Genomic DNA, 22,484 nt, shown 5'->3' with positions numbered 1-22,484 from the left:
TGTGAAAAATTTATGATTATGATTTTATATGTGGCAGACCATATAAAATGTATCAACAAGAACCACAGTACTGTACCGTGAACTGTTGACTCCCTTCCTGCCCCTGTCCAGACTCAACGCCTTCATCTATGCCTCTGCCTACGACTGACTGCCTCTACAAAATGAATGTGTGCACTCTTTCTATACAGCGTCTTGAGATGCGGTGGCATTTAAGCATTACATAAATCCACATTGTATTTGTATTAAACGTAAAAAAGGTATTTAAAAGCTAATACAGTACTATATTCAAAAACATGCGTGTGGCTAGTTGATAAAGTACTACCATGAATTAAATTACATCATAAAAATGCTCACTTTGCTTTAATGAAGGTGATGGTGGGGGGTCGAGAGCTCTTAAAATGGCTTTCCATAATTAGTAAAAATGAAGTGCGTTTGGGACCAGTGCCAAACTGCAATTTATTCAACTATATTGAAACAAGGGTCTCTCCTTGCCTCACGCGCGCCAGTGACGGGCATGATGTGGTGATGACTGTTTTCCATTCATTGCTAGCGCATCCACTTTCCCATGAACGCCACCGCTTCTACTACATACAAGTCGCCTGTAATGCCAAGGAGGCAGATATAACCACAGGCTATTTCTATGAGCTCGACCGGTTCGTTTGTACAATATTTTTTCTTGCATTAAATAATCCCAAATGACTGACGAACCGCACAAAAGGTTACACACGATGGAATCATTAAGCAGCGTCGTAAAAAAAACACAGAAAGAGTAATAAGTGTGGCACAGGTAATTATTTTGCAACTTAATTATGTTGAATATACAATTTGGCCTTAAGTACTCCTGTAAAAAATGTTTAATTAGCCTGACATTTAATCAATCACTATACATAAACACCAGCTCAAGTTCATAATAGCAGCATTAAATTTAGCAAAATGTCAAGAGAAATTAAAATTTTCCTTGGAAAAAGGATTCTATCAAATCAGCAGTTTAGTACAAATTCTTCATAAACGGGAATGATACCAGTAAAGTACACAGAAAAGGGAAGACTAATTCTAAAACTTAAATTAAATTGCAGTATTGTGTTACAAATGTTATTAACATTGACAGTAAAATGCAGGAACAGGCATAGTGGAAACGTGCACTATTTGTACGCCGAATGCATCTCTATGAACGAGCTTAAGAAAACATATTGGCTACTTGTACATTTTGTGACGGAATGGCAGCCAAAGGGGTGAACATTGCCCGGGAGGATGACCAGCGCAGAGATGGCGCAATAAGATCGGTTCGTGTGCAAGAAATGAGATGGAGTGTGGCATCAGCATGGGAAGGCCCTCATCCAGCAGTGGATACACAATGGCTGCTGATGATGCTGATGCTGCTGCTGCTACAGCTGATGAAGAAGATGATGCTTATTTGAGAAATAATGTGCGATTTTGTGATTCCAAAAGGATGACAAGCGGTAGCTTTTACCGAATAATATTTCTAAGAGAATGCATTTCTTCACGTTGAAGAGTACTATATATGTGACGTGATATGTTACGCCACTATACACCAAAGACCCATAATGAAAACGTCCGAAGAGTGGGAATTCTGTGAAAGACCGCTGAGCCGCGGGCAGAGCGGTGTTCACGGCTGCAAGTTGCTCCCAGGCTTCGAAGAGCAGCCTGCTTCAAGCCATTTGGCACGATTAAGCAGTAATAGGTCAATAACTCTAAATCACTCTAAAAACTGCATTGTTTTGTTAACAGACACAAAGGGATACAGAAAAAGCACCACTGAGAAGGAAAGACAAAGACGGTTATATTTCAGCTGATAGGGTTTCTATCTTGAGCAATTTCAGAATCACCACCTCTACTCATCATATCATTTGTCGGTAATGATGCACGAGGGCATGTAACGAAAAACTCAATACATTCGTAAATGGCATTGCTTTAAAAAAGAAAAATATTTTTTAAAATATCTTTATTTTAAGGAAAATGTAATGTCTCGAGTGATTGGCAACACTACAATTCTTCGGAGGCCGATGGCTGTAACCTCACAATGGCATGCTTTGAAGCACAGGAGGCTAAAGGCAATCTCCATTGCGAGCTGAACATGCGTTAAGTAAATGGTGCAGAAGGGAAGTTTAAATGCATGGGAATGTGTCGGCAGAATTTTATCCGTGGTGTCCGACTTAATGCGCAATGTGCCAACCTTGTCCATTCAGTTATCGGCCGGCAAAGCCTACTGGTCTACAAGAATGTTGTTGCCACTTGGAATTCAATGCCATGACACCAAATTTCCAACCCTTTGGCTAACGTAGATGATGAAAAACAACATCGAACTGTCAAACCATGACAGAAATCTTGAACACGGGTGGCCCAGTGGTAGACAATCCTAACTGAATACTGTACTTTCACAGGCACCTTTAAAAAAACAACAAATAAAGAGGTGGCATTTTTGCAACAACCTTTACGGTCTTTTGAAGTCGTTTAAATGCAGCGAGCATGACAGTTTGAGACAATGTAATAAATAACGTATACATGCTGAATGAAAAATAAGATCAAGATGCCATGCTGGCCAAAGCCATGGATGTCACCACACCTCCACAACACCTTCACAGCCAACAGCTGCTGCACAGCATATACGTGCGACCTCCCACGATCTGCGCTGGCGGTATCAGCCCCAATATAAAAAAGCATTTTCGTAAAACTCACGCTTTTAACTCATTTCAAAATTGCCCAGCCCGATGACTGCACAACAGGTGGCGAGTGCAGTGGATGATTAATAATACGATACAAACATTGAAAACGTTTCCACATTAAGGTATCGTGCCATTTGGCTCGAAACTCATCTCAACTTCAAACCTCGCGTAAAATGTTTTATCCAAAAATGAAGAACGAAACGAGGAAGTTTGTATTGAAACAGATCCCGTTTCTCAACCTCTACACAGCAACAGTTGATTGCCACTGTCTCTATGCCTCTCCTAGACGATGCTACCTTCATATACAAATTTAGCGTGCTGATCTTAAAGGTGCATTGAAAAATTTGATACTCCGACTGATGCTTCTGTTGTTGTGGAGTAACTCATGCAGCCAGCTATGGCTCTAGGGTTTGGTGTTACATGTTATTTATGTAGTTTATTGTAAAAAATTCAGTCACAGTCCCTATGATCACTGTTACATTGCAATTATGGCTTTATTCTTTGGTGATTTCGAAAAGTTTTTTTGGTTTGGACATGTTTGTTTTGTTGTAGTACGGAGTTAGACTGATGGCCTTAATCTAAGTTTTCTTGTGGTTGTTGTTGTTGCTTGGCTGGCATTCCACTGGGATTTTTCCACACAGCGTTGGTGTACGGTGCTTTTTCAGGAATATTTTGCTGTTTTTTTCATGGATTTTCTGTTTGCACAGTCACATAGTCACTTTAAGATGTTTTCTTGTTCGTGTTTTTTGTTGTGGTTGCACCCGATTCAAGTGCCGAATGGCTCACAGGGCTATACCAAATAAATAAACTGAAACTGAAATCGACCTCTTAAACCACTTTGGATTTGCCACGTCCGCTCCTTTCATTCTGCCTTACGCTTTATCTTGCAAACTACTCCACTCATCACTGTTATCTTTACTCCAAGACCGGATATCACCCTCTTTCGACTCCGAGGTAGATGCATTGAGCAAGTTCATCTTTAATGCATACACATAACTCAGTCCCTTACCTATGCAAAGTGTTTATATTCAGAACCCCAACCCTCAAAATCTTAGATGTCACGCAATAAAATGCTTTGTACCAAAGAAAAAACTCAGTTGGTTCGCATTCAACGATTCCAAAAACACCCGAAATTCCTTCGCTTCAAAAATATCCTTGGTTATTCTCCCATCTAAATTACAAATTGATGCTAAACTGTTAATTATCTTTGATAACTTCACTTGCAATTGCTTTTAGTCATACATCCTTGTTAGTTTAAAATATTAATACTAACGTCAACCTATATCTGTTTAATGTTTCTGTAGCTTACTAAAAATAAGATTTTTGTTTTATTTTACCAAGTAAAGGACACCGAGCTATGTGCTCTTTCTCAGAGGCAATCTGAGCACACATTATACCTCATCAAAGTGGCCAATATCACATGTGGGAATTTATAGTAGCAGTCAAATAATCCAAACGCATGTTTTTTAAATGTAGAAGGCAAAACCGGAAGACCTAGAGATAAATCCACGTGACCTACGGAGAGAGAAAACACGCCAACTCCAAATATACAACAGGCATCTTCAGTGTCGGAATCAAACCCGGCCACCTCTCGCGCTCCAGGCGAGGGAGATAATATCTCACCACCGCGGCAATCTGGAGGTAATTTGTCCAAGGCAATTGGCACTGCAGGGAATTCAATATTTAGCTTTGATTTTATGTTAATGTATGTTTGCAATTATATTTAATTCCTCGTGTGATACAGTGTTCTTATTGCTCCAATTGCTTTACTTCATTGCTCTTGCTTTGTTTTGTTGCCTTCGTCGTTTAAGCGACCTAGATCACTCTTGTAAATGAGACATCCTGGTGTCTTGAATTCTCACACGGTTAAACTAAAATATAAACTTGCACTTTGAGGAACAGGAAGTTGCCAGCCAGTCCAGCAGGAGGAGCACACGCTGGAACAACGCCGGGTTAAACATGCACAGAGGGCTTTTGCGTCTTTATTCACGTGGTGGGGAATTGTTCTGTCCATGTCAAGGCCGGTGAGCCGGTGGATGGATTCAAGAGTGCAGTAGCTTACGAAACGGATCTCTTAGCACAAATAAAGTGATGTTGATTTAATGCATAAAAACATTTAATTTGTACTCTTACTGTGCAAGAAACAGGTATTACACCCTTCGTAACATGCCTTGCATATGATTACAGATGCATACAATTTATTTCTAAATCAAGAGTGGATTACATCAGCTCGACACTGGTATTGAGCCTACCGCATTAAAATTCCACTCATTTACAGCGAAGTGGTAAATGTGAAGGAAAATTCGCCCTCAATAAATACCACGGGTGACAGTTCAAAAACAACAGCAGAGTGCGATTGTTAAAAGCATACCGTTGAAAAAAACCTCAGCTTTTACATGGAATGTACCAGTTAGAATTTCATTTTACATTTTCATTGACAACATAATTAGTTAAGACCTTGCTTATGATTTCAAGAGCAAGACTAACATGCAGCATCTTTGTGCCAAAACCGATGGCTTTCCAAATGGAATTTTTGTTTCCAGTGACTTCAACACTCTTAATATGTCCATCAAAACATTGCTTACAAGGATTAATTCTCGCCTTTTTTTGCACAATAAAATATTAGGACTTAAATTTGCAGCACAGTTAACAGTAACTTCCACATTATCTAAACTTTGACTTCATACTGCTATTACAAATGCATGATTGTTTTATGTGATTTCCACAATCGTCTACAGTATATGCAGGACTTGTATTGCACGAAAACAATAAACTAAATGTTAATTTGATAACATCTGCATCATTTATTCTTGCCCTGCCAATGAATGGACAAAACAGATGGTGGTGTACAAGCACAAATACAATTTTCCACAGATTTGTCAATAACACTGCCCTACAGAGGAATATATATGTAACAAGCAGAGTTCTGGGCAATAGCCCTTCTTCGCAGCATACATATTTGCTATAAAGCAAGGCTATTGTGTTAAAATGTTTATCCTTATTTAGCTAAGCTCCATAATGCAGTAGAGCTCTTGTTGGCAAGGGGGCTCTGTTCTACCCTCTAGAGGGAGAAATGGACACTGCAACTACATGTCCACGCAATTAGTACATAACACTTGCACATGGTGCCCGGCATAAGAATAATGTGTGTCTGGAGGATATTTAAAATCAGAAAGGGGGAAGATGAAGCACACAAAAACAACTCACAGACCCGGCGAGAGCAGCCGGAATACTTTTTGCCAAGCTGGCCTAGTTATATAATATACTGTGTATATATAAAAGGGTATGATTGACGTTCAAACTAACAAGGTATGTTCTTATTGCAAGCAAATATACTGCATCTTCACACACAAAATAAGATTTAGTCGATCAGCCAATCAGCTTTTCCAGATAAATATTATCAAACAGCATTTCTTTAAGAAAACCAAAATCTGGACCAGTTTCGACATTCTGGCTCTCATCAGCCAGAAGGTCGAAACGTCGTGATAATTTTATTTTATTATGTTTCATTTTTATTATTTTATTTCCATTCTACGTGACTTTACCGAAAGAACCAAGAAGATGAATCCCTGCAGTCACGAAAGCTTTAAATCGAAATTTAAAGTGAGGGTTGCTAAACAAATGCTGCTACATAACCAGATATTATTGGCAAGAGCCTTCATCATTAATTATGGGACCCCATTCCACTAAAAAGGAAATGGTTTTATATAGATCTTATTCAAGGCAAGTGATTCAGCAACTTAGCTCACTAGCTTGTGTTTTATTCAATTGATCCTTATGGCGGTACCTCGGGGTACCAAATAATACAAAATGGCCGAGGCAATTAAATATTTTATTTCTGGGACAATATTTTTTCCAGGCGTGTAACTTCCGAAATCGGTGCCACACTCCGCAATGTCGAAACGCAGCGAGGGCGATTGCGCTGAAACCCTGAACGCTCGCAGTACGCACTATGGTGGTGCATCGTGAGTACAGCTCGTCGAGATGAGTCAATTGCCGCATCGTCGACCATCAACAGACTAAAAATGACTGCATCACGGACATGATGCGAGTTCAACTGTTATTTCTCATATACATGCATATTTGAAATTGTTTTGTATCATATGGAGGTGCCTGAAAATGCAGACAGTATTAACGAGCATGCAATGAAACATTTAAATCCACAATCTCTGAAAACCTTCGGTGAAAAACGTTGAGTTGCTAGAAGTAAAACAATAACAAAAATGATTCACATCCTTTTTTTGTTTGTTTAACAAAATACAAAAAAGTCAGATCGCTCCAAATGAACAACTCATTTGGGCATGATAAATCTAAGAGCCCTGTCGACACGCTCACCCACCAATGACACAGAGTTCCCCCAATTCTGTCAGACGGCGATAAAAATACAACCAGAAAACAACAGATGAGACACATTTCTCACGACTGCCGAGCATATCTTAACAAGACGCACGCATTTTTTTGCTGGCTGATAAGGCACTGCTGCTGGACCCAAGCCTGGAGCGTCACAACCTCCTTTCTCTCTCTCCGCTTATCCCCCTCCTTCCCACAGGAAAACTCCCGCTTGAAAAACATATCGTATTATATCAAATCGGCAGTTTCCTTTCAGTTCGGGCTGATCGGTGTTAACTATACTACTTTACATTTACAATGTTTCGTAAAAGGTACAGCTCTGCGATTGCTTGCTCACACCACTGCTGGTAAGAAGGGTCCCCTACTAGAGGAAGCTCTAGAGAGCAACTCTCTAGGGGATTTTGGCCAACTACTGCAAGCTGGGCAGGTGTCTTGATAGGGGGGGTGGGGGGGGCAGTACCCGCACTCACCTACCAAATAACTAATTGTGGTGTAATCATGTCCACTACTTGGTGGATAGAGGTGGAGCGATTTGAGACGCGGTGTCCATTGTTTCAACTTGCCGAGCCGAGAGATCGAGTCACACCGGCAACCTCTGGATTGCAAGTACAGTGTGCTGCTAACCATTACACCACGGAAACATCCCAATGGCAGGTAAACGTAAAATAAGACTATATTTTTTGTCAATGAGTGGAGAGAGAAAGAAAAACATCTAAATAGCTTTCCTTTCATGGCTTTCGTTTGAGAATGAAATCTTGCCAAATACTTTATTTACCATCATTCACAAATGCAATAAAAAATATATTTTTACGAAATACAATTCTGCAGAACCCCTAAAGCAGAAATGATCCAGCCTTCTAGAACGCACAGTGCTTGCAAATATGCATAAACAATAAACACTACGAAAAACACGGCCAGCATTAAGTGCTGGTTGCAGTAAGCACGGCACTGGGTGCATTTGCCAGGAATCTGAAAGTGATGTTGGAACATCGCTCTAGAGCTTAGAGACGTCTCTAACTTGGCAACCACAACTTAATCAAGGTTCACCAGGAATGCAGCCCAGGTGGTAAAACGTTGAGACACATGGCGTCGCACTTGACTGAAGCTGTCATTTTTAAAAGGTAAGCACTATACAGGGCGATCCATTTATAGATAAGCCATCCAAATAATAGGGAGCTGTTACTGGGGAGAGAACAACACTTTGTTTCAAAGCCTCTGCTTGTCTCCCACCGATCTCAATACAGTACAGTGATCAACACACTCTTCCTCTGTAAGATATGGAGCCATCGCTTACACAAAACATGTTTCAAATCACCTGTTGCGAGACAATAAGAGGATCATTGGAGACCAGCTGGGTCTATAAATGGATCAACCAGAATAAAATTAAAAAAAATATACAGCAATGGGGTGCTCTTCTAATTTTACAACATAAAAAAACTATTAATTGAACAACAACAAAAACTTCAACAATGGATAGAGTCCAGGTAGCATTACAGGCACCTTTTGATTAATGGGGTCTGACTTAGAGCGAACTCTAGAGGGTATTTGGTCTACTCTTCCATGTTGACCAGGCATCTTGAATGGGTGTGTGTGGGGAGGGGCGGGCTATACCCACTTTGACCAAGGCCTTCTGGTGGGTCAGCCCAGGTGAATGGTGGCCTCAGGCCCCAAACCCACCTCGTCCTGTGACAACCGAGTGCCGAGAACGCCCACCCAGAGCTGCCCCCCCCCTCCTCCTCGGGCCTGCCCCTACAAGTCAGCGTGAAGCAAGTCTCCCCCCACCCCCCCCCCTTACGACGGAAGGTTGCCCACTCGCTTTTTGTTGTATCTCGTGTTGTTGTTGTTGTTGTCGTCGTCCTTCTCCCGCGCACCTCCGATCAGCACGGCTGGCTGTGTACGGTGCGAAAGAAGTTCAACGTACATGCGGTGGCCCGTTTTGCGAGCGTCATGAAGTGTATCTATGGGACCTTTTTGGCGGTATCAAAAGTATGAAATAATAAGAATAGGTTTTAGCCTTTCTTACAATAAAACAGATGTTCAAACATCAAACAGATACCTTTTGCGAGGCATCAAGTCTGCATTAACCACACGTAATTGTGGCAAAAATGCAAACAAAAAATGCTGTCTTAATATCCGCATTGTCTTTGAAACTGACGTGCCTACACCAGAGACAACCTTCTTCGTGGACTAGTCTCACCAGTGTCAGACCAGAGAACGCCAAATGGCATGTTTCAACACAAATACGTGTGGTTAATGCAGACTTGATGCCTTGCGAAAGGTATCTACAGCATTTAGTGTTTGGACATCTTAACACCCGTTTCATTGCCAGAAATGGTTAACAATCCTTGTTTTTTCCAACTTCACGAAGTATGCTTATGGCATCCCGCACACAGTGAAAGGTTACATTGATGGCGGTATATACTGGCAGTAAGTAACGTCGCTTAAAAAGTCAATTATACTGCTGGGCGGACAGACACGGTGAGTGGAATGACATAAACTTTCCCGATTGTTTCAACTGCCTCACCAGGAGATCGAACCGGAGATTCTCTGGATGTAAAGTCCTGTGTGCGAACGATTACACCACGGCACTGTCCTGTCGACGTACATTGGAATTAAACTTCTTGCAGATGTTTTGCATTGCCAATGATGAATATCATTCGAAGACTATGATGAAGATTAATCATCAATTTAAAGACTAAGGCAGCAAGATTATGTTTATATATACAAAGAAACATTTAAACAAATGAAGCTGAAGGGAAAATACTTTACATGCTGTTAACTTAAAAATGTTTTAAACATCCTATTGTAACAGCTGTTGCAACATTTTTTTTAACAAATGCATAGGTCTTGGGTTTTCTATGCGGTGGATAAGGAGCTGACTCAGCCATAACACGTGGCCCCAAATAAGAAGATTGATTGCACTGCATGAAGTGTGAAGCCACACATTTATAGATTCTGGGAGTCATGCACAAGACACGAGAAAATACATCCGATCCACTTCTTATAGGCATCTATATTTAGCACTCCACGTGTTAAAGACTAGATAATATGCAAAATATAATTTATGGCAAACCATCTGTATACATGTATGTGCTGTACATAATAGGCTCCATTTCAGCCAATGTCTATGAAGACAGGCTATTGCATGAAACATTTGCAATAATATTAATTTTCTCTCTAAGGGAAAAAATATTATTGATACATGTGCTTACACACCAATTCCAATGTAGCATCACAAAAAAACATAACTTTTTTTATGTATACAGTACACAGTAATCTGTACTTAATTAACATGAATAAGTACGTAAGCAAGACGAGGCAACCTTTTGACTTAAAACTGTCCTTTAAGAAGCCATAAAGCTTTAAAATGAGGAATCGTCATGCCGAGTTGCCTCTCTGACTGACGTGCTACATGCAGCCCACTTAATAAAAAGGGCATGTTTTGCCTGCTGCAGGAGGCTGTGCGATCCATTACTTAAATCCGCCTTGCCCTTTTTCCCTTTTTAAGCCTGCCATGCCGAACATCTTCTGGAGACAAAGTCACGTTGCCTTTTCTAAAGGAGCGCTGCCGAAGAGTTTGAGACTGCGCTGGTTCATTCAATTACCCTTTTAGCACAAAAGCTAAGAGAGAAAAGCCACCCCTATTTTTTTAAAAACAAATTCGACCACACAAGAACACCGTTTCTTTCAGCACCTACTGCAGGCGGCGAGTCACATGGCCTTTTGTTATTAAAAAAAGGCGATGGCTATACTTTTTTACTGTTTTGTTGTTGTTGCCAGAGGTCATCAAACTTCCAAGTACTGTATATTTCGGATGTGTCTGGCTCAATGCCAACAACGTGACGCGGATCACGCAGCGCCCGGCACAGACCACGGCACTGTAGTGCGCTATCTGGACTGGTCAGTGAACGTGAAATTTCGGCGCACGCTCGCCGGGATTTGTGTGCGAGCCTCTGTCAAACACGTGGTGGCCGATAACGTTGAGTCAGGCCCCGGCTCGGAGGGCCTTCGACTGCCGCGTGTGCACCGCGCCTCGCCGAGCCCTCGCATGGCAGCGGTGTACAATGGCTCGTGCAATCCGAAGAGCGCGTCGGAAAAAAAACATGGACACGGATAACGTACGCACCCAACACCTAAGAGTGTGCACGATTTCTCCGGGAAATTATGTGCACGGGAAATGAACACTTGACCTTGCCTACAATTATAAGCTCGAACTTGCATGTGACCAGATAACCGTGTAACGCACCATGCATGTGATTTTCTGTCGCGATGAGTCTCCGTTCCTCTGCGCCTAGCTACGTCGTGCAGTCAAGACAGGTTGCTGTTCGCAACAAGAGCGTACACTGGGCAGGTGTGACACTGCATGCAAACGCGTGCACGGAAGTGGCTATGGGCACGCACGGATCGTTTTGAGGATTATCAGCCGCTGGTGACAATCTGCCAGGATGTGGGGAAGTGGCACATCCAGCATGGGGGGTACGTTTCAAGTGCAGATCTGCCCACCTCGTATCACATCGCCCGCAGAACCCAACGGCCCTGTGCAGCTTGCCAAGTGACATTTTTTTATTTTTAATGCACAAATTGTGCATCATTCCCGCCTTCTTTTTACTGAGAACCACAGCAACTTGAATTACGCTTCCTAAGCGCGACACATTTTGGCAGCGATACTTAGCGCAATGAAACCGACAAACCTGGGTCCAATTCACTAACAGCAAAAAATCCATGGCAAATGATATCTGAACCAGTCCTGGGTACCCCTCCCTTCAACAACTCGCACTGACCAGGGTGGTGAAGTATGTAGGGAAGCCATCATTGTACAGCAGATTAACAAAAGCCTGTACGTTTTTATCATTAATATTATGCATGCCCTATCTTGCATGCGTGTATAAATGATATAACATGGTTCAAAAGAGTGACTGGAATTCTTATGGGTTTTTTGTCGCATCTTATTTCAATGGAATGCCTTTCTGTACTAAACATTCATTAAAGTGATCAAGTGGAGTAGAGAAATGACAGTGTATAATTAGCAGAGGGCAACCATGAACACTATGTTTTACAGCATGCATATTAATACACATTACAATTCCTTCAATTAATGGGCTGTAAATTTCATAGACTGCATAAAAACAGTAACGCATTTCAAAACAAGAATATGCGATGTTATGTTGTAACTACGATACTAGCCTCAGGATTACATGTCCTTTTGTGGTTTACGTGCACACAATGATATTTGATTTTGATGAATGTCACTGAAACTCAAGGCATGGCAGTGCGTGTTGTTTATTTGGCGTCGCAGCGTGAATGCGTGTGTGCCACCACCGCACACGCAGCCAGCAAAAATAACACAAACCAGGGAGCGCACGAATAAAGAAGGGGGGGGGGAACTCCCAAAGCACAGAGAGAGAGAGACATCGCTGGGGGAATAGAGAGAGAGGCAAAAGCTCGGTCGCACTGCTGCCTTTGCTCACATTCGAGCCGAACCAACCATGGCCACAACGGGAGGAGGCCCCCGGTACCTTGGGCATCCCCTTGGTGGAAATGCCTCCTCCACCACCCATGCGAAATAACAAAGATCCCAGGTAAACAGCTTCACTGCCACTTAGGTAACGGCACAGGTGTGTGTGGCCCTTTACTGCAGAGTATGCCATTTTGCACAGGGGTCCCGACATACGACGATTGGCCTGGCACGCGATGATGGGGTTTTTTTTGCCATGTGCATAATGTCCTTCTTGTCAAGGCACGTTTTCAGGAAAATGCCATGAGCTTCGTAGTGGCTGTACATTGCCAAAGGCGCAACGCGCATGCATAAAGGCACAAACACTACGGCAAACGAGCATTCATAATTTTATTTAATAAAAAAAGTGGATATTTAGTTACAGACCTGTTGGGCCACCAGTCATTAATTTAAAAGAATACCGAGTATTTGTCAAGTGACTCACAATGAAAACTTATTCAGTAAACACGGACTAGTTTTTATTTATCAGCACAACATAACAATTCATTTTTATTATTTTAAACTATAAAAAGACAAGAGATTGTGAATATAACTATTGTACATATTCTTCGTGTTTAATTTTGGTACAGGTAAAACCCATTGGGCAATAAATGCAAAAAAATGTTTTATGGGAACTTGGTTATAAAATAGAAACCTGATGACAACAAAAACACACAAACAAAACTATCCAAAAACAGCCATACAAATCAGAGTCTTTATTTATACTAGAGGAATCCTATGAGCCAAAAAGCTCTTTTTTTTACAGATGTCCAGTAGATCCTGACTCTTTTTCACAGATGTACAAATGGTCAAGTTCAGAAATGGAACAACCAGCACAAGGAATAACAAGGCTATTAGAGCTCGCTTCATTATAACTTTGGCACACTGCCCTCCCGAACATGACCCTCCACTTCGTCTTTTGACTTAATCTTCACATTTTAGAATAGACACCAAACTAAACTTCGCCATATATATAACTCCATATTTTTACACTAAAGTACTAAAAGTGAATGAATGGTAAAATGCATACAGGACCTCTATATTGGGGAAGAAGTGCTAATAAAAGTGAGCTCGTATATAAATGTATCTCGTTAAAATTTGTTTTACCAATCTCAACAGAATGCATACACACAGTAGTGTATATCAGCAGAGGCCACACGTTTTTTTTTTTTGAAATCCTGAAACGAGCGCTGTTATTTGTGAAATTTAATCAAATTATGGCATCAAAGTAGGACGCACGTGCGGCACCAGGAAGACGCATTGGACCCGTAAAGAAATGTAACAGATGTACAGACGTGTGCACTGAACACAGGCTGACAAAATCAAATTAATTTCCCCCAGCTGAGACAGTGCAGGCAGGCGGCATTGGGGGGAGCGCGTGGCGATGCATATGGCTCCCCAGTGAGTAGCGGGTGGGCAGAGGTGGCGGGCTGCGTCTGTAGGCACTGCCTGGCATGCAATTCACGTTTCCGTTGCCCACTGAAAGACACTTATTAAACCTCAGAATATCGCAGCCAACCGACACGGCAACGCCATCAATCCTGACTGCAACACCACAAGCCACATTCGCAAAATCTGAATTGGTCAATCCATTTAACTGGAAAAACCACGACCGTGCGTCGCTGCTGTTTTCGATTAGAAAAGTGTGTGGCAGTGTTGTGTGCAGGGCATTGCTTGCGAGACATAGCAACCCAGTGCCTCGCTGGTAAATTTTTAGCCCTTCGGCGATCTACTGCTGGATAAAAGCCATCCCACACTTTGTCAGTTAAAATGGGTTGTTTTTTTATTATCTAACTTATTATGCATGTAATTTAGTAATGAAACAGCCCGAATGTTTGCAATCCCTATTCGACCATTTTTCAAAAAGTTAATGGTCAATTTCCAGGGGGTGGGGTTGCCTGCCAATGTTAAGAAAGAATATTCGAGTAAGAAAATAATTGCTTGCAGCCCTTTGTTACTCTACTGTTGGATGAAGGCCTCCCCACACTTGTCAGTCAAAGGAGTTGCATGGCCATACTTCACCACACTAGTTAGTGCAGGTTGGTGAAGTGCAGGTTGGTGAAGGGCAGAGACCAGGAGTGGTTCAGATATCACTCTCGTCACTGATGTTAGCCGTGCACAACATTTGAAGTCAGGTCACTGGGTTCTTAAGGCAGTGAACGAATTACTCCATCTTGTACTGTATTCTAAAAAATATATATAAATTACATCCATTCTCAATCAACCAACGGATTGAAGGCCACCCTCCACACCACATCAGTCACGAAGGGTTTTTTTTTTCAACTCTACTTCACCACACTTGTCGATGCATGTTGGTAAAGGAGGGGGCGGGGAGGGAATGATCAGTTCTGGTATCACTTGCCACGCATGGATGGTATCACTGGCCGAGAATCTAAATTGAGTCGACAAGTTCAGAGCACAGCACGCCCATCCCCCCCATTCCCGTATTAATGCCCAGCAATTAAACAAGAACAAATACAGTGGTGTCAGCATTGCCTCTCCCCACTCAATACTATCTCCTATCTCAAAACGATGTTCAATATGTCCAGGCCATGGTAATGTGGGCACAATTAAAATGCTACTTTAATTGAATTTTTGAATATTTGGGTGACGTTTCCTTCGCGTTTGTTGCATGCTGAAAAGTAAAATGCAATTTATTTACCTGCAATGGGTAGGTGTAGGTATGACTTCTCTTTAGTATTAGCTTATTTTACCAATCATTTGCATGGTATGTTATGAAAAATATACACATTAGCTCGACATCACTTTTCTTACCACTCTATTCTGCCTTTATAGACACTGACCAACAAACAACCAATTGAACAATGCGTCACTGTAAACAGGCAGATTAAAGTGATTGCTTTGTTTAGCACACTGAAAACCACAGAGCGGGTGAAGAAATCTAAGCGAAGATTATCTGAACCTGTGTAAGTCCCCACACGATCCCAAACAGAAATCAACTAGTGACAACCACAGAGAAAACTGAACCCACAATCTAAAGAGGCACCCGTGAACACTACGCCGGAACTGACCTTTGGCAATAAACTCGTGCAAACACTTGGTGCGGATAGGTACACAGGGAATGGTATGCTCTTAGCCATAACAGGTAATACTACTGCATTCTGCAACAAACCACAACACAAGTACGATACTGTGGCCCAATGTATTTTTGGTAGCAGCCCTGTGACAAAAACGGTGGTCAAAGCCTGCCATACCCCCCCCCCCGCCCGTCTCTACCAGGGCTGACTAAATGACTATTTGTTTAGGACCCGATTGTTTGGGCACCATGGTAGTGCTATCGTCCATCATCATAGTAAAGCGTGCTGTGGAATCCTCCAACTCTCAAAGCTGGCTGTAAATCACCTGCTGACAACGGACGCACACGCACACAAAATGCTCCCAAACATCAAGATGAATGATCGAAGGAAGGTGACCAGTATCGCCCCGGTCATGTTTTCCTTTTGCGAATCCTACATTTTAAAAAGAATCACAAGGAATTCCCTGCTAAAATGTCTGTTTGTAAATCATTTTAAGTGCAGGCAGCGCAAAAGCTATGTGCAGTATTACCCTGCTGATCTTCCATGCAATGCTGCAGTTTATCTCGGAAGTAATAGTTTTGCCTGGCACATTAACAACACATGGCAGGATATATTGAGTATGGTTTTTTTTTTGTGCTTCATTTATGCGACGCAATATATCACACGTATTGTTCGCGCCATGGAGAAATTATTATCTAGATCAATTGCACATTTTCACGTTGAAATAAGAGAGATTTTGCAGGTAAGATGAGCTACAAAAACACAGAACTTCTCCCAAGCACAACCACAGCAACATTTGCTTATAACCATAAATATTTAAAATGTGTTAGTGGTATGACGACATAGCCTCCTCAATCTTAAGGTAAGCAATAACGCATGACTTAGACTTCAGTTCAGCATTACCTTGCAATCATAAAACAAACACAAGCTATGGATTTAATGCATCAGGGCTGATGATTGCAGGATTAGTAAACTGACTTATAACAATAATAATAATGAAAAAGAATTATGCATTTGTGATATGTTTGTTGTTGTAGGAAAACCCTATACGTTTATTTATACTTTAGTACTTATATTCTTGGTTCTTTCGGTAAAGTCACGTTGAAGGGAAACAATAAAATGAATCACTGCAGTCACGAAAGCTTTAAATCAAAACTTTAGTACTTATTTGAAATTATATATTTTGTTTAAAAGGTTAAACTAAAGCAATTTGAATGAAATCCTTTGATATTTTAGTTCCCCTATTGTAGTGTTCATTGGATGCTGTGCTTCCATCAAATACCCATTACAAACGTAAACAAAACCAGTCGACTTCAAAATACTTTAACAACCGGGGAGGCAGGGTGGGAGAGGGGGATTTCAAAATTCAATGTGCACAGTCGTCACAGTTCCTACTCACCTGCACGTCACCATCTCTGGTTGCTTTTTCTCCTAACAGATGTTCTGCCTCCAAGTTCTCAACACCGCATGTCTCCTTCCAAGGGCGGTCCACTGCTCCGTTCATGCCGTAGATGTCTACGAGCTCTGCACTGTTGCTGGAACGGAGAGGTGACCAAATTGGAGGTGCTTGCTTTTCTGCTTGCAGAGATTTCTCGGCCAACCTGGTTCCACTATTTATCAAAATGGAAGGTTTCACAGACACGACTTGGCTTTCCTTAGGTTGCTTCGAGTCGGAAGATTTTAAAGAATGCCCTTCAGTGTTGACTTTACTTACAGCAAAAGTACCACTCTTTTCAGAAACCAAAGTTTGGAAACCACCAAAAGGAGGTTTCGAGTCCAAATCTGTCTCGTCATCAGATGGGCTGAAACTTTCAATCGGTTCAGCAAATCGGACCGTCGGGCGGTGATATGGTTTTGTTTTTTCCACTTCAGGCTTGTCGGTCAATACAGTTCCTTGACCCGTACAGAGAGAGCTTGGTTTAATTGCAGGTATCTGGCTGCCGGGTGATGGTTTGTCTGACAGTGTCTTAACACTGTGCAGATCATCCACCTCAGGGGATTCTTTGGAAAAAGGCCTCTGGGTTGAGTTTCTTTTCTCCATCCCAGACTGATGTCCCAGACCCCCGACAGAAAGGATAGGCTTCACTTCTGAGAGCTGGCTGCTGTAGAGCATTCTTCCTGGCCCAGGCTGACCCCCAGCTGGAAGCGGAGGTTTTGTTGAGAAAACTTGGCTCGTGTAAGCTGGTCGAATGCTTGGCTGTGGAAGAGAACTCCTCTCCATGCTCAAAGTTGGCAAGGAGCTGCTGGGAATGGTTGGCTTTGGAAGCCCAGAAGTGGGTCTGGACTTGGGTCCAGCCAAAATTGCCGGCATGGTGAGGCTGTCTATGGCCTTCACTTGAATATCCAGAGTGTTTAATGTTACCCAGATACCGCCTTCGTAAAAAAAGACGAAATAACCGAATAAATATTTCTCACAATAGTCGATTGTCGCCGAGACTTTCCAATGCAAAAGTGTTTAGTGATTTAAACAACAACAACAACGCTTTCAGGACATTTTGTTAACAGACGACCATTATTTAACGGATCCAGTTGCAAATGCGCAAATCTATTTTGCCTGCCGCGCCGGCTTTCGCCTCCGATCGATTCCAGTGCGCAGAGAACATCTTCGAGTCAGAGCCAATAACTTTTTTTTTACGGGATGAAATCCGCACTAAACACCCTGCGGCATCCTCGGCTGGTAAGCCGAGGATTATTTGGGCTGCTGTGCGCGTCTGGTGGCGTACCCGCAGTGGCAGCAACGCTGACTGCCAAGCGCTCCGCCCGACGGGCTGAATATAACAAACGCACGAGTGTCACCGCGGCTCAAATCACAGCTGATGTCAGCGCTCTGATTCACGGTCACGCAGGTCTCTTTTTTTCTCTCTCACTCGCTCGCCAGCCTCTCTCTCCTCCCCACTGTGGAACAACCCACCCGCAAAGCAGCCCAGCCCATCGGCTCACCCCGCTAACCCACCCCCAACATTACCCCCGCTCCCCCCACACATCCAGCACACCCAACATTTCCTCCCACCCAAACCTATAAGCTCCTACCCCCCACACCTCCCCCCAACCTTTCGCCTGTAATTCTAAACATATTTCCGATGCGACTGTGCCACTTACAGTAAATGACATTTTGCCGTGGTTTTGAAACAAGACAACCAGCACCAGCGGCAGCTGCTGCTGTGATCTCCCCCCCACCACCCCACCGGATATATTTAAGCTGCAAAAACAGCAACGACGTGGACGCACCTGACTAATGCCCAAATATTCCTGTTCCGTTTGCGGAGCTGCCCGCCACTTTTCTTCCCCGGGAATAAAGAGGAGGGCGGACGTGAGTCGCAGAAGGCGCGGTGATTCACCGAAACGCTCAGAGGAATTGCAGTGGCAACACAAAATCCCCCCCCCTCCGCGCGATGAAGTTTATAAACAACACGCGCAGCGTATTAGTCATTTCCATCCCAACAATTGCTTTTTTTAAACGCGTCTCGTTATACGAAGTCAAGGTAGGGGTAAAGCTTTCAACGGATATAAAACTGCCACAAAATTTAACGACGTTCTCGCATACTGCACCGCTTACAGTACGCGCGAAGCCATCCCTTTTTTTTGCCAAGTATCTGGCTGCATCGAGTCCCAGTTGCTGGCAACGTGCAGGGGCAAAAAATCTCATTGGTCTAAATGGCATGTAGCTTGTGCCAACCACTTCAACACAATGGGCCCGATCGACAACGCGGCTCCGACATCAGTGGCATCATTCTTCGCATTCTTTTTCCACAAAACGGGACTCTACCGAGTAAAGTTATGACTCATGCTGCCACTGCAGCGGTAGCAGCAGCACGGATGTAAATAAATCTGACCGCTGACACACTCTAGCTACAACAGACAAATCCCATTAGGCCAGGGAGTTTATTAGATTATATTGTGATTTGTTACAGTGGCACCAGGAGGGGGCGGTTATTTTATTTTCCAAAAGCCAAACACAGGGACCTTTCAAACTTAATGAATCGTCAAGGATTTTTAGGCAATGTCACGGCTAAAATACGGGAGAGGTTTATTCGCGCATGCCGAAGCCCCAATCGAATGTAGTTTTCTTCGAATCAGAAATACTGTGCTTTCGGTTTCACACTTCTGTTGTGTAAGCATGCCAGGATAGCTTACGCGAACGCAATATGTTTGGCATTTCCACACGTTGTAATGTTTTTTTTGCAAACGCACTTTCAAAGTTAATGTTTCTGTCCCAATGAGAGTACATGTTCGAGCACTTAAATATCCCAAACGTAAACAAAATACGCTGCTGTTTTACACACCGCATCAGGTGCTAAATTAAGGCCAAGTTGACGTAGAGGAGGCCCAGAACCGGTTCAGATAATCACCACCGATGTTAGCCATAGCCAACAATCGAACCCTGCTCGCCAGCTTCACGTGACCGACATTACGAGCGACCGTTTACAGATTTGCACGCCCAAGCTGGGACGACTTCCAAATTCAGAAATGGCACGCTCTCGCTTATTCTCAATATAAATGCTGATTGTTTAATTCCCCACGCCGTAATGCAACTGTGCAGTAATAATTTTAAAAGGGGAAAAAAAAAACTATCATCCTATTTGCAGCAGATTCCTCTCGCACGTCAAGGTTTTTTCGATGAGGTTAACCAACCCATGCATGTTATCATCTTTTTGATGTCATACTGCTTTCAAGATACATTATATATATACACTCCAACACATCGAATTGCCTAATCGTGGTAAACAAACCCATCTATCACATGTTTAGCACCGCACGTGATTTAAAGAGCTACATAACCCCAACAACCAGGAATCTTGATAGTGAAGGTCCCTTCGCAGGCTTAATGGACAGGTAATGGGGGGCATGCCTCTGTGGGTCATCTGGTGGACATAGGCGACACACGCACACGACCATAATTAGACTGCTATCGTGGCCAAAGCTCTGATAGCATGCTGTTAGCAGGCGGCAATGTGGTGTTAGGGGCTGTCCATAAATGACGTCACGCACCTAGGGGGGGGGGGGTCAGACATTTGTGACGATGTGTGACGAGGGGGGGGGGGGGTTTGAGAAATGTGACGTCACATCAAAATGCGCAACTTTAAATAAATATAGACAACACGTTCTACTTAATTAAATAGACGTTTTAATAAATGTTTTCTCCTACAACATCAGAGTGCAGCGGCACATTAAATACGCACTACAATGACAATAGTTTAAAGGGATTTGAGGCATGTTTATATTTTTTTGGGGGGGGAGGGAGCAGAGCTTTATGACGTCATATTTGAGGGGGGGTCTGACTTTTTGTGCCGCCGTGTGACGATGGGGGGGGGGGTCAAAAATCGTCCAAAATCGCGTGACGTCATTTATGGACGGCCCCTTATTTGTTTGAGTTTGTTGTCCTTCCTCCGTGCACCTCCGATTCGCACGGTTGGCTACGTACGGTGCGAAATAAGTTCAACGTACATAGTAGATACATTTGGTCACAAGAATATCATGCAATAATGGAGTCTTCTTTTGTTGTGTACAGATTCTTTTTTTTTTCGATTTAAAGTATTCGTGACTGCAGGGATTCATATTCTTGGTTCTTTCGGTAAAGTCACGTAGAAGAAAAATAATAAAATAATAAAAAGAAAACATTATACAATTCTCACGACGTTTCGATTGCAACACAAGCAATCACAGCCCCTTTCGTTGCAACAATAGCATGCTATCAGGTGCTCAGTGCGCCCTTAGAAAGTCCTATTGTTCGATAAACACAGGAGTAAAGAAACGATTATCTAAGGGGCCGTCCATAAATGACGTCACGCGATTTTGGATGATTTTTGACCCCCCCCCCTTCGTCACACGGCGTCACAAAAAGTCAGACCCCCCCTCAAATATGACGTCACAAAGCTCTGCCCCCCTCCCCCCCCTAAAACCATATTTCCATTTTGAAAATAAAAAAACTGTTGTCATTGTAGTGCGTATTTAATGTGGCGCTGCACTCTGATGTTGTAGGAATGTTGTTATAACAACCAGTGTTGTTATAACAATTCTATATTTATTTAAAGTTGCGCATTTTTTTACGTGACGTCACATTTCTCAACCTCCCCCCCCCTCGTCACAAACGTCTGATCCCCTCCCCCCTCCCCTAGGTGCGTGACGTCATTAATGGACGGCCCCTAAACACATTCGTCAATAGCACTGCGTTAAAAGAAAAAAAAACCGTAAGGAAAATATATTTAATCCGTTTAAAGGCAGTATTAATGAGGGATGTGCTGAGTTTTTTTCTTTTGGGTTAATTGTGCGCCGCTGTCGATGCGAGATCACGGAATAATTTGTTTAACTTGAACGAGATCGATGGATGCAGGAGTGACCACGAGATGTAGGTCTGAGATTGTGACTCAACAGACCCAAACCGGTCAAACAGATGCCTGCGAATTAGGCTTCACCAATGGTGATCTAATGCGATGATGACATGATTGATATTATGAACCAAATATGTGCATGAAAATGAAAACTGACATTCTCAAAAATTGCCAAAAAAATACTGTCTGTATATATATAAAAATAAATCTATATATTCGTGTATTCACAAGACTGTACAATGTATGTATGCTACAGAAATCAACATGATTGCGCAATACCTAGCAAGGCCGTAATTATAATATGCTCAAAATGCCCCCCCCCCCCCCCAATATATTGCTATAAAATAGATTTATATTAGATTTCTAATAGATTTCTATTGTGTTATATATAGTTTATTATTTTATTGTTTCCCTTCAACGTGACTTTACCGAAAGAGCTAAGATTATAAATAGATTTCTGTTTATATGATTGTGGTTATGGTTGTACTTTATTAATCCCTAATCTCTGCCATTACATACAATGAAACAAGAAAAGGTAAAAAAAAGAAAAAAACAGCAATGTAATACAATACACTATTAGACATTATTG

General features: G+C 42.4%; 1 protein-coding gene across 20 annotated transcripts in view; it reads right to left on the bottom strand.

Annotated features, from left to right (window-relative positions):
• LOC116939958 (neuron navigator 2) overlaps nt 1-22,484 on the bottom strand; it is a 271,136-nt gene that overhangs the window by 167,038 nt on the left and 81,614 nt on the right. For 11 of the 20 annotated variants that reach the window (XM_076065356.1, XM_076065361.1, XM_076065357.1 and 8 more), the window contains exon 1: nt 16,966-18,471. The exons of 1 other annotated variant lie outside the window; for it this stretch is intronic. In XM_076065356.1, the coding sequence (XP_075921471.1) occupies nt 16,966-17,877 (912 nt within the window). In that variant the 5' untranslated portion in view covers nt 17,878-18,471. Of the gene's footprint in view, nt 1-16,965; nt 18,472-22,484 lie in introns of those variants that run through there. 8 more of the 20 variants (XM_032949053.2, XM_032949058.2, XM_076065359.1 and 5 more) reach the window with 1 other exon arrangement.

This window comes from Petromyzon marinus, chromosome 7 (assembly GCF_048934315.1).
Source record: "Petromyzon marinus isolate PM22_M1 ecotype Great Lakes invasive population chromosome 7, UKy_Petmar_22M1.pri1.0, whole genome shotgun sequence".
Taxonomy (NCBI): Eukaryota; Metazoa; Chordata; class Hyperoartia; order Petromyzontiformes; family Petromyzontidae; genus Petromyzon; species Petromyzon marinus.
This window is presented reverse-complemented; position numbering and strand designations above follow the sequence as displayed.